Source organism: Phoxinus phoxinus (assembly GCF_949152265.1).
Source record: "Phoxinus phoxinus genome assembly, chromosome: 14".
NCBI lineage: Eukaryota > Metazoa > Chordata > Actinopteri > Cypriniformes > Leuciscidae > Phoxinus > Phoxinus phoxinus.
Window position 1 is genome coordinate 18125978 of NC_136889.1, and position 15998 is coordinate 18141975.

At 38.3% G+C, this 15998-nt stretch overlaps 2 protein-coding genes across 6 annotated transcripts in view; both read right to left on the reverse strand.

Moving 5' to 3' along the window:
• Nucleotides 1-1575, reverse strand: part of syt14a (synaptotagmin XIVa) — a gene marked incomplete at its 5' end in the record, with an annotated part of 45082 nt that extends 43507 nt beyond the window's left edge. For 2 of the 5 annotated variants that reach the window (XM_079635209.1, XM_079635206.1), the window contains one exon: nucleotides 1550-1569. In XM_079635209.1, the coding sequence (XP_079491335.1) occupies nucleotides 1550-1562 (13 nt within the window). Of the gene's footprint in view, nucleotides 1-1549 lie in introns of all 5 variants that reach the window. The other 3 variants (XM_079635208.1, XM_079635205.1, XM_079635207.1) reach the window with 3 other exon arrangements.
• A 6450-nt stretch (nucleotides 1576-8025) lies between these two features.
• utp25 (UTP25 small subunit processor component) lies at nucleotides 8026-15304 on the reverse strand. The gene is made up of 14 exons (XM_079635679.1): nucleotides 15285-15304; nucleotides 14774-15182; nucleotides 14626-14665; nucleotides 13710-13923; nucleotides 13383-13619; nucleotides 13112-13200; nucleotides 12375-12573; nucleotides 12077-12270; nucleotides 11156-11372; nucleotides 10335-10537; nucleotides 9985-10167; nucleotides 9615-9724; nucleotides 9179-9424; nucleotides 8026-8741 (listed from the first exon to the last, which is right to left on the reverse strand). The coding sequence occupies exons 2-14, from the start codon at nucleotides 14872-14874 to the stop codon at nucleotides 8483-8485; spliced, it is 2292 nt and encodes a 763-aa protein (XP_079491805.1). The 5' UTR covers nucleotides 14875-15182; nucleotides 15285-15304; the 3' UTR covers nucleotides 8026-8482.
• Between the last annotated feature and the right edge of the window lie 694 nt (nucleotides 15305-15998).

Consider the following 15998-nt stretch of genomic DNA (forward strand, 5'->3'; position numbering starts at 1 on the left):
TGATGTGCAGCTCTTTTGTTATGCCAATATGATTTTGGGTTTTATTCTCTGCAGAACAGCAGTGAAGTGCTGTAAATATTTGATATGGACTGTCTGTGCCAGCAGATGAGAGGGGACAGGAGAGGAGATAAAGTATCTGATTGGCCCGAGGCAGAATCGGTCCGTTTGGATGTAAATGTGTCAATATGGTTAACTGACCAGCAGCACAATGCAGAATGACCAGCCCTTGTAAGCATCGAAGTGTTTATGGGATCTCTACATGACACACACATTTGCAATTTTATTCAATATTAACATTTACACAGAATCGGAGTAGACTACTTGTAAAATAGATTTTCCCCTTTACACTTGGCATGAACCCTGGATGCAGTGCTGTTAGCTTAAGGTATTATTTATCATTGTAGCTAAAAACATTAATATCGGTAACATCGAGAATCAACTATGAAACTACCATTTGTCCCACTTTATGATGGCCCATTTTGGTAGCTAAACCAGTTAATAATGTTGTTTTGTGGTTCTTTTATCAACTAAAATAGCCATGCATTTTACATTTTTTGCATTCCTTCCAAATCCTAGCTACTAAACATATAGAGCTAAGTTAATGTGCATGCAGATCTAAATCATGTTAAATTAACTGATTTTTTTTTAATCAAGTTAAATGTTACCAATCTCTCTTAACCACCAGCACAAATTAAATTAACTGTAAGCACCGCACATTCAATACGAAATAATTTCATCGCTTCTGGTGTGGAGGATGTGTGTGTGGGTGTGTTGGTACTGGCTTGCAAAAAAAAGGGCCAGTCTCACAGAGAGAAACAGTCTTTAAATACAAAAGAACATTTTCATAAACTTGAGCCAACTGACATTACACACACCGCCTACATAGCCTACAATATAGACTAGGCCTACTACATTCAAAAAAATGCTTTTTCAATTCTTCTCGATGTGAAGGCAATTAAGAAACAGAACGAAATGAACACGTTACAATTAATAGCCTACCTATGCAAACAGACAATTCTGCTTAAGTGCAAAGATTAGAGAGCGGCGTAAACCTTCAGCGAGGAAATCTCTGCTAAATAGACATCGCGCGACTCTTCGAGCAACCTGTATGAGTGTGTCAAATAACACTAAAGACTGAACAGTGACTCGGTGAAGAAGAGGCTCGGTTTCTATAATATCTCCGAGTTACATCACACACGGCGGCACTCTGCCAATGGAGAAGTGAAACCACCAGATTTCCTCAATGAAGAGACGGGCACCTGCTGAGAGCGCCGGTTCTCTCGCACTATTGAAATAAATAAACCATCAAAAGGCAATGTGAGTTGATCAGGGAGTCGCCAGCGAGGGAGCTGTTCTTTCAGCACCACAATCACTTCACTTCAGACAACACACAAACTTTACCACTAGCGTCACAACACACACAAAAACACTCAATGCCATAACCAGCGGGAAAACATTCGAATGTATCCACTGCACGCACAGAAGCGCGCGGAGGTTTGAAAAGAGAAGAGAGTTTGAGAGAGCGGGAGAGCGGTATTGGCCTACTTACCATCTATCGCCATGATGTTCTGGTCTGGACTGAACCATGGCGCGCGCTTAAGACGGGGTGGGCTCGACCGCTCCAGTGCGCAGGGGGAGGAGACGGGGACGCGCATCAAATGGTACATTCTGGAATTATAAAAAAAAAAAAAAAAAAGAGAGAAAAAAGTCTGTGCTGGGTTCCTGCTGTGCCCCGAGGGATGCTGATGAATTGTTTTCAAATAATAATGCTTAAGGCTGGGATAAATTAGAAAACAGCAGTCGAAAACCAAAATTATGCGTTGTAGCTAACGGTAAGTATAAGTGCATATGATTTAAATTCAATTCACATTTATTTGTATTCATATATTTATTCACAATACACATCGTTTCAAAGCAGCTTAACAGAACATGCATGTGTGTCTATATTGCAATTTAAAGTGATCTGTTATCAGGGGTAGCCTACTCTGATAACTGTGTCCAAGTTATGTCAGAAATGTAGCCTACACAAATCGCGCAGTTAGCTATCTAACTCGATTTCGATCAATCGAATTTATATGTCGAATTTATATAAGTTTGTCTTAAACGAGTCATGGTGGAATACAAAGCACGGCAAGAGATTTATTACGTAATATTGTGTACGTTTTCTGCTGGTTAATTGTTAATTGTAAGAGCAAATATCAAAAATATTTTATGATAACATTTTTATTATTTTTAATACGTCATGAAATACTTGATTCTGATTTTTTAACACAGTATTTAGCGAAATATTATTGCAATATTTCTGAATAATAACCATTGGCCATGGCAATAATGTATAACAACTTAGATCATTCAAACACACTTTGACTCATCCATCCATCCATCCATCCATCCATCCAGTAGCTGTGTATTAATAGGGATAATGTAGTCAGTATATCATAGTTTTGGACAGGACATACTCTGATTCCACTATATGAACTCCTGCTTTGAGCACAGAACAGATATGAATTGCAACAAATATTAGCAGGCTTATATTCAATACTCCTACCAGCTCTCCTGGGCTTTTAAAAAATTCATAGCCAAACAGCAGGCATCTCGCCTAATGACTGTGACCTTTAGAAAGCATCTGCATTCAAAAACAAGTCAATACACAGCTTTATACTCTCTGAACAGCCTCTATATTGTTCCACAGGTTTGAAGCACCTAATATGATTATATAACCATTTCCAATTTGTGAGACATTGTTCAACACTGATAACTGCATTATATGTTGTAAACTGGGCTTTCTCTGTCTTCGCTTTTTACTCTGCTGCTCTGAGAGAAGTGCTTGTGTATTTCCTGTCAACTGGGATGTCATTAGATTTCTGTAAGTACCGGAAGCCATTCAGAGCACTTACTGGAGAAACGATGAAAGGGAGAGCGTGAGAAACACATTTGGGAAATCAGCTTTGTCCTTTCAGAGCGTCGAAGGAAAAACACAGTGTGTCTGAAATACCAATAAGGACTTCATAAGATATTAACCTGACAGTATTGGCACTGCTATCGTAATCATAATCCCATCCGGCTATACTTAAAAGTCGCCATGGTTACCCGCTGTTGCCATGTGCCCATTGTTCTGGTTAAAAACACAAGAACGTGCCATCATGCTAGAAATAACAGTTCCCCATCAGTGTCTCTCTCCATCTATACCATCATTTTCTATCCTCGTTTGTATCATTGGTCCCCTCAGTCTTTCCTTCCATTTTACATTAAATGCCAGCCTAAAAACAGGAACAAAAAACTTTCAGTGTTAACTGGAGCCGGGCACTGAGGCTTAATGATGTGTATGAGGTCATCTAATTCTCAAAGCTATAACATCACAGAAATGTCACTGACAATTAAGAGACGCGGAAATGACTCAATCATTTGGATCCCTCTTTCTCTCTAGGTGTAAACTGGAATAATGGGGTTTGACTGCTAACATCTCTCTATTTATTCTCCATTTGACTGTTAATAATTGACAGAGCAAATGCAAGGACACAGACACACACCTCCACTAGCTAACTGCAAAAATAGACAATGATCCCAACACATAAAATCAATGGATCAAATGCTTGAACAAACATATGAAAGTAGGAACATGGCAAATATGATATAATTTTAAACCCTAAAATGCATAGTTAAAATAATTAACATAAAATAATTACAAATTGATTCAATTTGAATTTGCTATATTTCATCTGGTATCTGGTTTTATGATTACGTTTTAGTTTTCTATTTTTATGTATTATATTATATAATTTATTACACAAACTTTTAGGCTACAATGGTCATGGGTTTGGGTTTGGCATCTGAATATTTAAGCTACAGGCCAAAACAGTTTGGTTACCAACATTCTTTCAAAATATCTTCTTTTATATTCTGCAAAAGAAAGAAAGTCATACAGGTTGGAAATGACGTGAATACATTAATTTTTGGGCAAACTACCCCAAATATATAAACTTTTCTTTTTTTTTTTTTTTTTTTTTTTTTTTTTTTAAATTATACTCTAAATAAGAAACTAAAACTGCCAGTAGGTGGCAGTTCGTTCATTTGAATCGTTCGAATGGCTGATGCATTCATAAATGAAGTAAATAGGTGTGTTTGACTTGAAGTGACGCTGTGCAGACCTATCGGTGTGACATTAAAGAATCGCGAGAGCGATTCGAAAGCATACGGTCCACTCTCTAATCACACTTGTGGTACTTTGATGTAGGACCTTTGTTGATAGCCTGCCTCCTTCAAACATATACTTACAGCTCACAGTAAGGTGAGTCTCACATAGGGACAGTATACTTGGCGAGTTCTCAACCAAGCTCTTATAAGAGCCTCGCCTCCATCCTGGAAAGTAAATGTCCTTTCACCTCAAGTAATGAACCCTGTACAGGCAATTGCTCTCCTCCAAGAGGGGGTCAATGCAACCAGAAGTGTCTCCCCACCACTAGAGCGAGGCCAGCTCTACTTGCCTGTGACTGGGAGATGCTGGTTGACATCGGTAAACAGCTGGCATTTCCTCTAGAGATTGCTGATACCACCTTAAGGCGGTGGTCCTCGTCACTCAAGAAAGCGTACATTGTTGAACTTACTCTACACTGGGAGGATGGGGTGGAGGAGGCCTTTGAACGTAAGCATATGTGCTATGCAGAACTAGCTGCTAATGCTCTGCATGACGGCTAGAGCACCAAAGTGTACCTTGTGGAGGTTGGATGCGACGTATCGACCACCAGACTCCTCAGAGACCAGGGGATTGGAGGTCAGAGCTTCAGCCTTTCCACCAAAGCATTGCCGGAGGTAGCAGAAAGAAGTAGGTATAGTGGCTATGGATGAAAAAGCAACTTAGTGGCATGGAAGTAAACGGTTGGGGTGATTCTGGGACACCAGCATTTGCCGTTGAGCCCTCTGGAGGCGTCATGGGCTCATCAATGAAATGTCAAAGGAGGAAGGTGCCCACTTGAGAACTCATCCTTCCCTCAGTAACTGGTCTCCATGGAGTTGCTTCAACAACCACCAGTGGTTATTGGGTACGTGCATAGGGTAGCAACATCTTATCCTCTGTATGTTTAAACATGATCTAGCATATGAAATTCATTTTTTTATTTTTTGTTTTTATTGATAAAAGTAATTTTATAAAGAATATGCATTTAATTGTATATACAAATACATTTTAGAAAGGAAACATAGCAATGTTTTTTTTACAGGTAATGAAAAGAGGCAGTATCTGTTCAGGGCTAAACTTTTAGAAAGAAACCTTTAATGTATCTGTCTTCTTTGTGCATTAAGGAAATGCCAAGCTGGATGCAGATTACCATCAATTTTAGTCTAAAAGTAGCAGTTGAGTTGCAGTCAGTGTGAAAGGGTATCAGACTGGGATGGTTTAGATGTCTGGGCAGAATTTTGTCTATCAATAATTGACCTCCTCTTCCTCCCTTGCCATCTCTTTAGGTTTGTTTTGTGTGCGGTTATTTTTGGATTCTGAATTGAGAGCCTCTTCCAAATGGTTGCGCTCATCAGTCTCATCTGTGTTGTCATAGAAACACTCAGACACCTATTAACCCTTTCAGTTTCAGGAAGAGATGAAGAGGAAGATTGATCTGACTTCAGGGAAATCAATACAGCTCTCTGGTCTTTTCTCTGGCAGAGATGACATGACTAACAGCATATTTTCTTAAAATAAACTTTATTAACAACATTATGTTTAACTGCAAGTAAAATCTGATCTTTGCTTTTTTGGGGGGAACAGAACCCAGGGCTTGTAAACCGGGAAGGGATGTGCCTCCTAACCATGTATGTTTCTGTCAGCGAGACGTGAATTCTTCAGGGAAAACGATAACCTTTCAGAAAACAGAACTGTCTGTAGAGACATTATCTCCAGTCAGCTTCACTTTGGAGGCTTTCTAACGGAGAAAACCTTATGTCTATCAATTTACAGGAGCTTACCGCACGATCTTACATGTCAAATAATCAAGAACGCAAGAAATAATACATTATTTATGTTGATTATAGCTTAATATCTATCTATCTATCTATCTATCTATCTATCTATCTATCTATCTATCTATCTATCTATCTATCTATCTAATTACGAGTGCACATGAATAAAAATAATAACGTGCATGGATAAATCAGGTGATTTTATATTTCTATATTTTTATTCAGCCTTGCTTTATGTTTTAGTTTGAGTAATTTTAGTACTTCAACTTTTCTTAAGTTTTTTTTGTCATTTTATATATTTAATCTTTATTTTCATTAACACAATACCAACACTGGTCTGGAACGCATAGCCTATAGACCAGAGTGATATAAACAGTGTAAAATTCGAGTGCGGTTGGCCTGTTATATCAGTGCTCTTGGAACACCGCTAGCTAGGCCAATCAGATTTGAGGACCAGAACTGTTGTATAATGCAAAATGCAACATGATTAAACAGTCTAAGTACAGGTGAAAAGAAAATGTGCTCCTGATACCTGCTACCACCTGATGGGCAGAGCTCCAAACACAGTTCAGAGCTTTCACTCTCTACACACAGACACAGGAGTCATGATGGGAGCACGGAGTTTCCAAGGCAACAGACTACAAAAAAACACAAGAAAGGCAGGACACACAGGAGTGTTTCACACAGATGGAGAACAAGCATGTGCGCATGCAATTGAGAAAAAGTTGACCTTCACTGGTCAGGTCTGTTTTCACAAGCCATCTATTTCTTCTTGCACAATCGGCCTGATTGAAATATAGATGCAAATATATTTAAAGTTACTGTTAAAATAAAAAATATGACTGAAATTGCACCATGCGAGATTAATTAAAACTGAAAAATGCTTTTCTGATGTGATTACATGGATAATTCTTGTATTAAATATTTTATTTATTTTTTCTATATTATAAATATAAAATAAAAAACAACCCAAAAAAATCTAAATACAGAACAATGGGGATCAGAAGCAGAGGTGGGCACATACCAGACTTACAAAGATACACACACTTCTTCCACGTTTGTATGCAACAATACGCAGTCTTAGCTAAAGCACCTAAAACACCAGCTTTACCATTTAATATTTCATAACATACCACTCAATGAAAAAGCTAGACCGAGTACTTCCTTGCATCCATCCAACACTACATATGAGGGTTTGTTCTGATACAGTTCCTCGGATTCTGTAGTTATAAAATGATACAGTATATTCATATGCAAGCCAAGCAGAAATAATGTTTTCGCTGTGAGGTCAGAGGCCAGCATATGAATCCCAATGGAGTTTTGAGAGGATTCAGAAAGCATCACAGCAGGATTGTGTGTTCAGGTTGGACAAACTGGGAGATTTGTAGGATGGATCAATGGTTTTGTTTGATACAGTCAGATACTGACCTTAACCAAACAACTCACACACTCATTCGTTTATTATTTATGACATGTGAGTGTATACGTGTGGTAGCGAGAGAGCGAGAGCTTGTTTGTGTGCCAAACAGCTGCTCCATTTTTCAAATGAAGAGACAGAGACCGAACAATAGCTAAGTAAAGAAAGCAGAAACGGAAGAGTGCATCTGATCACCGGGGAGTTCGAATGTTTGACAACCAAACTATCACATCAGGAGGTAATCAGATGAATCACAGTCCTTTCCAGCGTGATCATTAGAGGTGAACTCATGCTCATGTCATTTAACAAGCCACAATTAAAAGCACAGATTATGATGTATTTTTTAAATTATATTTATATATTGTGTGTGTTTGCTACACTCAACAGTAATAGTTGGATACAGATTGCACTAATTTCCATATTAAGCATTTCCTCCCCAGCTGAACAGTAGTTTTTGTGTTTTTATTTAATGGCCCAACAACTACAAGCAGTGGCTTTTTTGTATTATTAATTAAAAAAAGTTTACACTAGCGTTCAAAAGTCTGGGTCTGTATTTTTTTTTACGAATTTACTTATGCTCAAAAACGCTGCATTTATAAATTACTGAAAATATTGTGAAGTATTACAATTTAAACTGTATTCTATTTTAATGTTTTTAAAAAAAAAATCCTCTGATGGTAAAGTTGCATTTTCAGCAACCATTAGTCCAGTAATGTTGAAAAGTTATGCTGCTAAATATTTATGTGGAAAGAGTGATAAAAACAGCATTTATCTGAAATAGAAATCTTTTGTAGCATCATAATTGTCTTTACTGTCACTTTTGTTAAATTTTAAGCATCCCTAAATAAAAAAAATATTTATTTATTTTTATTTATTTACCGGACCCAACATTGGGAGCAAATGGTCTGGGCTGTGACTACAGAAAAGGAAGACTTTATATTAACGAAAAGAATACAAGAGGACATGAGAACATCATCATTACATTCAGTCTTATGAATTAGTTTTCGGGAGATAGAAGGAAAAACATCTTTCTGTACATTACCGAGAACACGGCTTATGTCCTTTTTTTTGAAAGGTAAAAAAAAAAATGTCACATTAGATTTTCACAGTCCCCCTTCATGTGTTTTTCTCCTCCCCTGTGATGAAAAGGTGCACTGGTTTTTTGGACTGAAGCATCTGAGCGGCGCGGTCGGCCCCGGCGATGGCAGCCAGCCGGTGCGTGTCATATCGGGAGTACAGGGCCGTGCAGGTGAAGCTGACAGAACCACCACCCTCTCTGACATCAGCCTGAAGCATATTACACACTTCAGTGTAGAAGTGAGGGTATGCGGGCAACCCGTAGAAGATCAGGTTGTGGATGCCCTTGATAGTGTACCTGAGAGAAAGAGAATAATGCAATTAAAATAAATCAAAAAACAAATATAGTGAAATATTATTACTATCTAAAACAACTTTTCTAGAATATATTTTAAAATGCTATTTATTTGTGTGTTGGCAAAGCTGAAAACTGGAGCAACTGCTGCTAAAAATTCAGTGTCACATGATCCTTCAAATATGCTGATTTGCTGCTTAATAAACATTTCTTATTTTCAGTTGTGCAGCTTCATATTTTAGTGGAAACTCTAATTGTTCAATGATGAATAAAACATGCTAAAGAACAGTATTTATTGGATTTTTGCAGCATTACAAATATCTGTACTATCACTTTTGATCAATTTAAAGCATCCTTACTAAATATATAAAAATATCATGCCTTAAAAATGTTGAACTATAATGTGTATAAAGTATGCAAATGATAATACAAACACACACCTCTTGTAGAAGTGGAATCTCTCGGAGAAGAGCATAAACTGTTTTTCTCCGGTCTGGAAGTAATGTCGTGCTCGAGACACCTCTGATCTCTGAGAGTACTCGCTGACACTGGCGAAACTGACGTCTTCTTTCTTCAGGTAGTTTCGCAGGCGAACAAAATCAAAGTACGAAGGCACATAGATGAAAGTGTGGGACATTACAGAGTCTCTGTACTGGGGCAGGATCTTATCCACAAAGAACTGGAACCTAAAGAATCATGGGTAATGTAGTTAAAATATTTGCAAATAATTCTCAAACATCATAAGTCGACCGACAATTAAATGTATGCAACGTGTCAATTACATCATAAATATAACACTAAAGTTTTCTCAAAGAGGTTCCTCTGCAAACTGACGCCCTCTGGTGCTCAGAATGAAAAACAGCACCCGTCTCTAACCTGGCGTCCTGGTCCATGAAGCTGTCAGAGTGAAACATCTGGAATACATGCGGTAGCTGCACGAGAACCTGACAGATTGAGCCCACCTTTGGAATGGTTTTACTGCACACCTGAGAGAAAGAAGAACATTATTTATCTAACATTTATGCATTATGCAGATGTCTTTATCCAAAGCACCTAACATTCCATTCAGGGCTTATATTTGATTAGTTCATGCATCTAAGGGAATGTGCATCTACTTATATAAAGATATTTTATGAGATTAGCAATGATGTAAAACAACCCTAAGACCAGAGGCAATCAGATTATCTGCCCCAAAAATACTAATACTTCAAAATATGAACACTTGTCAGGGTGTTTGTTTGTGCACCTGGCCCCTGTAGTTGTGGCAGTGTTTGGTAAGGATGTTGGTGATCTGAGGCTCTTGTATGGCACTGAACACCAGCGTCTGTCTGTAATGTGCAGACCAGTTGTTCAGATTCCACATGCGCACACGAGAGAAATCAACACCGTGAGAGTCCAGCGGCTGCAGATTCAAATGCTTCAACACATGCTGCAACACACACAAAGGATCATGGGAAATTAAGTAGAAGCTCATTTGACTGCAAATATAAATGTAATATATATATATTATAACTCGTTAAAAAGACAACAATGCAATTACCTAAATCTAACATTTAAATGAAAACTAATAAGAACTTTTGGAAAACTGAAACCCACCAGCAAGTGTTCCCAGTTCTGCATGAGGAACACATCCGCCTGATCCACAATCAGAAGTTCGATCGAAGACAGGAAGTCAAAGTCTCTATTCTTGTCACCGTCGACACCCAGAACTGTGCGCAGACCCAGTGGAGACGCGATGATGATGTCAGAGGAGTAGAATGGAGAATAGAGACGCATGCTGCGCTTCATGATAGACACACCTGGCCACACAGAGAGAAGAATAAACATTATGCACAATAAAAGGTTACATTTAAGAGTGAAACAAAGGTAAATAAAGTTAAACTCTTCATTCTAAATAGCTTCTGGGGTTAAAAGTGAATTATGTCATTTTTGTGTCACCAAGGGAGCCAAAGGGAAACTTTACATATTGGCTTGATCCAGCATTATATTTAATATCATATACTCCGGTTTCACAGACAAGGCTTAAGCTAGTCCCAGACTAAAATGCATGTTTGAGCTGTTTTAACTGAAATCAACTCCCACTAACATTAAAATATGTCAGTGCCATTGTTTTGTCTCAAGATGCACGTCAGTTGTTATTTTCTAAGGCATGTTCGTAAAAACTAGTTAAATGTCCTATCAAACTAATGTCTAATCCTGGCTTAATCTAAACCTTGTCTGTGAAACCAGGTCTAAGTTTATTCAAATAAAACCTTAGGTTTGAGAGTTACACAGGCTTGATAGATGTGACATTTAAAAGTATACTATAGTTGGAAAAAACTCATTGTGTTTATGTGTTTTGGTTAGAGTTTAGAACTCGAACATTCAAACATAAACAAACATGGTACATTATAGTTTAAGGTTTTCAGTTCTTGTACCTATTCTGAAATGGTCATCCACATTTCCAGAAAAGATGGCATGATAGTCTTCAGGTCTGTGCAGGTTAGATGGCCTTTCACCTGACTCCTCTCCAAACTCTTCCTTAAATCGCTTCTTGTTACTGGCGTCCATCTTCTTGCCTTTGGGCTCCAATAGTCTTATGAATGTCTGGACCACTCGCAGCGCTCCATCTCTGAACGGCACCAGAATCAAAACCTAGAAGATGGAGACTTAATTATGAGATTGTGGTTGGCTGATTTAAAGCTGTAAACTAATGTAAAAAACTTATTTAAAACTGATTGAAAACCAACCTAGTATTAACTTTTTCACAAAATCTCATGTATCCCAGAATATTTTGTTGTGTGAATATCTAAACATGCAATATATCAAAAGAAAAAACGACAAACGACAAAAAAAAAAAAAAAAAAAAACATTTTATTCTAGCTTCATGCATTCTTTTTTTATCAACACTTGAATGTGGGTAAAAACAAAAAGAAAAAAGCAACATTCTGAACAAAAAGCTGAGAAAATCTAATTTTAAGATGGAGTAGATCGAGTCCATCAACACCCCCAAGGCTTGCACAATCCTATAACTCTTCTGAGTAGACATGTCATTTGGTAATGTTAGGCAGTTTTGATTTATATGACGTTTAATTTGTTTGCGCTATTTTACATGTGCATAAACAATGTTTATATCATTTGTTTCCATCTCCTGTTTTTGGATCCGGATATTCTGTACTCTTTCAGAAGATTCGTCATAGTGGCCATATCATATAACAGTGAAAACATGGATTAATGGAAAATTGTCAATGGTGGGGAAGCGTTGTTTCATAAATGACAGAAAATCTCGTTAATGGCGGGGAAAGAGTTCAAAATCAATAAACAACACAATGGTGGTATAAATATGAAGATAGTGGTACCTTTGGTCTAGTTAAGCCCTGATCCCGAAAATCCTCATTCACATCTTTAGTTTCCTTCAACTTGGCATTATTTCTAAGCACACGAGTGTTTGCCTTCAACACGTGGTTGAGCACATGAAGACAGTACGCACTCCGTACTTCCTTAGCCTCCCTCAAAGGAGAGCGGTTTGTAAAATACACATCCCTGTAAGTACCTGTAAAAACAAAATATGGGAGATGATTACAAAAACACAGCAAAATGTCATTTTAAAAATTAGGATGTGTGAAGTAATAAATTATTTTGATTTTGCTGAAATACCCATGAGCCCAAGCAATTCCTTCTGTAGCTCTGTGACATCTGTCACAGCGCCTCCTTCAGGTCCAAAGGGCTGGTTTAACAAGCGCCAATTTGCCTCCAGGGTTTTGTGAATGGGTGGAACAGGGGCAGATGAGAGCTGCCCCACGGCTTTGAAACGCTCCAGTGGACACACACATTGCAGAACGCCTAGCTTTGGCCACTGGACGGGGAGAAGGAAGGAAATAACGGTGACATTTTTGTTCTTTTTGGGGTGACAGTAAGAGTGACAGTAAAGATATTTATATTTTTTCAAAAGATTTCTATAAAAAAAATGCTGTTCTTATGAGTTTTGTGTTCAAGGAATCCTAAAGAAGAATGTTTCATGGTTTTCACAAAAACATTAAGCAACAAAACATGGTAATAAGAAATGTTTCTCGAGCAGCAAATCAGCATATTAGAATGATTCCCGAAGGATCATCATGTGACACTGAAAACTAAAGTAATGATGCTGAAAATTCAGCAGTGCCATTAAAGTAATGCATTACAGTTTATACAAAAAAAAGAAAATAGTTAACTTAAACTGAAATCATATTTCCCAATATGACTGTTTTTACTGTATTTTTGATCCAATAAATGCAACTGTGAATATGAGAGACGTCTTATCTTATCAACCGTATAGACACACACTGATATATATATAATATATATATATATATATATAAATCAATGCAGCAAATAAAAACCGATGACTGGCATACCTTAACCTGAGTCTTGATCTTAGATCTTTGCGAGATTCGGCCTACTTCCTCTTCACTCAGTTCGATCTCCTGGTGCTTCACAAACATGTCTACAACAACCAGAGAGTCACAGAGGCATAGTTGGGCCTAGGTTTTCAACTTGTCAAGCCATTTTGAGAACTAGACTTAAGAGTTTACATACAAAACAATAAATCCCACATCAATAGCAATTATTAATGATCTCAGGTCTGAATTTAAAGAGCTGCAGTGAAGAATCATGGGAATGTCTCACCTTGCTCCTGTTCTCCCATGTTTTCCTCTTCTTCTGCAGGCAGGTTGGTCTCCAAACAGAACGCAGCTTCATTCTTCTCATCTGTAAACTCTCCCTCCTTATTCTCCTCTATATCTCCATTTGTCTTTTCAGGGTGTTCTCTATCTTGTGAATCATCAGGTGTTTCACCCTCCTCAGCATCATCACCATCCACCTTCTCCTCCTCTTCTTCTTCTTCTTCTTCACCACTCTCTCCAACTTGAGAAAGATTTTTAATGACAGCCCCATTAGACTCTTTCAGACAAAGCACCGCAATTGATAAAAATATAAGTAAGAAAGAGACTTTACCTTCAACCTCCTCTCCGTCATCCTTATCTTCAACCTCCTCTCCGTCATCCTTATCTTCAACCTCCTCTCCGTCATCCTCATCTTCACTTTCTTCATCATCACTGTTGTCATCGCCACCTTGGATCATGGTAGACAGCAGTTTCTGATAAGCAGACTGCTGCTCTCCATCACTGTCTTCCTCACTGTCAGGTTCACGGTGCTGAGGCCTGTTAGGCTGCAGAAACTCTTTTCATTTGATGGTTTCAAACAAAACATGCCATTTTAACAAAAAGATCAGAACTTCAACCTAAGCAGCAAACTATTACGATTGAACAAGGGACAGCTTCCCTTATCTATGCAAGCCCATAACATGTTATAAAAAGTCGATATTCATAATTAAAGGGATAGTTCACCCAAAAATGTACCATCATTTACTCACCCTCATCTTGTTCCAAACCTTTATGACTCCCCCCCCCCTTAACCAAAGAGTTATTGGACCCATTGACTTGTATCTGTTTTGTTTTTTTTCAACTGTGGAAGTCAAAGGCTAACATCAACTCTCTAGTAACCAACATTCTTTAAAATGTCGTCTTTTGTGTTCAACAGAAGAAAGAAACTCATACACGTTTGAAACAACTCTAGGGTAAGTAAGTATTGACAACATTTTAATTTGGGGATGAACTGTCCCTTTAAGATGGACAAAGCATGTTTTTTTCCTTACGTGGCGGAAATGGGCTTTCATACTTGTCAGACCTAGCCAAACATGTTTTATTCTCCCTTTTTCTCCTTTATGTAACGTTACTCGTGTACATGCATTCAGATTCACCATCTGCTGTCAAATGCTGCTCATTAACTAGAATATAAAGGAGGTTGTTTGACTCGCAGGATCAAGTCAGTCACAACTCAAGAAAGAATACTACTGTCTATCATTACTTACCAAGCGCAAAATCTCAGTCTTCTCCGGTCTATCAACAACACTAAAAAGCAAAACAATTATGAGTACGAGTAATTTTACTGCTTGAAGCTAACTTGAATGCTAACTTGTACTGTCTACTGTTTTGAGAACAACACATTGCGATACTTACTTATCGTGAAAAGGGTGCTGTTCTCCAAATTCTTTTAGATGTTTCTTCTGTTTCTTAGTCAAATTGGTAAGCTCTTGTTTTCCTCGCCTTCTTTTGCCCATGTTTTCTGTTCTACACACTGCACACGTGTGTAACTCGCGCTGGTGTTTTCTTCACGGATAGTTAGTGTGTTGCCACACTCTGTCGCCACCTGTCGGCTTGGAATAATGGTAGCAGAGCGAGAAAAAGACCAAGATTGCAAATATTCTTTGCTGAATAATATAATAATAAAAACATTCAAACCAACATTTTAATAATAGGTTTTATCATTTCTAAAGTGTAATTGTTTCCACAAACACAGACCGGATTACTGAACACAAAGGAATAAGACAAGCTCTCATGGGCCTGATTCAATGATGTTTTAGAGCACCTGTCAAAGCAAAAGAATCATGTCATTGGTTTATCTTTCAGCTCATTTTGAGATTTTCTCACTGTTACGTTAGTAGATGTTCTGCCACAATATGATTAGTACCTTTAAAATGCTCTATCATTCCCCTAAGAGTCAACGAATCAGACTTTTCCTCCGGCTGTGCGTCACACAGCTTTAACTAATTACAAACACTGCAGGCGTGGAGGAATGGATCTCACCATCCGTTCAGGTGCAGCAGACGTATCGGGTGTTCATCAGAATCAGAGCAGAACTGATGTTTGATGTGCGTTAACTCGACTGCAGCCGAAAATATCTTGGCCGGAGCGTGTGTAAGAATGTATGTAATTGATTTGATCATTGAAAATTGTTCCATAACATTCAATGAAAACAGATGTGTGGTTACCAAATACGGAGACATTTTTTAAAAGTTATTTATATATTTATTTATTTAATTCTCCCCGAGAGACCCTCCTCCCCCCCAGCCTCTGAGAACATGTGGTCTGTGATTATAAAGCATATTCCCCGCTGGTGATTAGGGTGCCTATGAATAACAGCAGGGCTGGAGGCCAGTGAAAACAAGGGGAGTGAAACAAATGAACCACACACATCTCGGCTCAGGGGTGAGTCATAAACACACCAAAGGTTAGAAAAACACGCTTGGGTGCCAGCGTGAAGGCGAGGTGAGTGTCCGTGAACACCACCGAAAACGCCGGCCCAAAGAGACGAAGCGCAGCTGATCTACTGTAGGCCGAGAGTCTCGTGACCACTTCCTGTGATAAAGCTTTGTGTGCGCAACAAAAGGCAACTTCATCCACT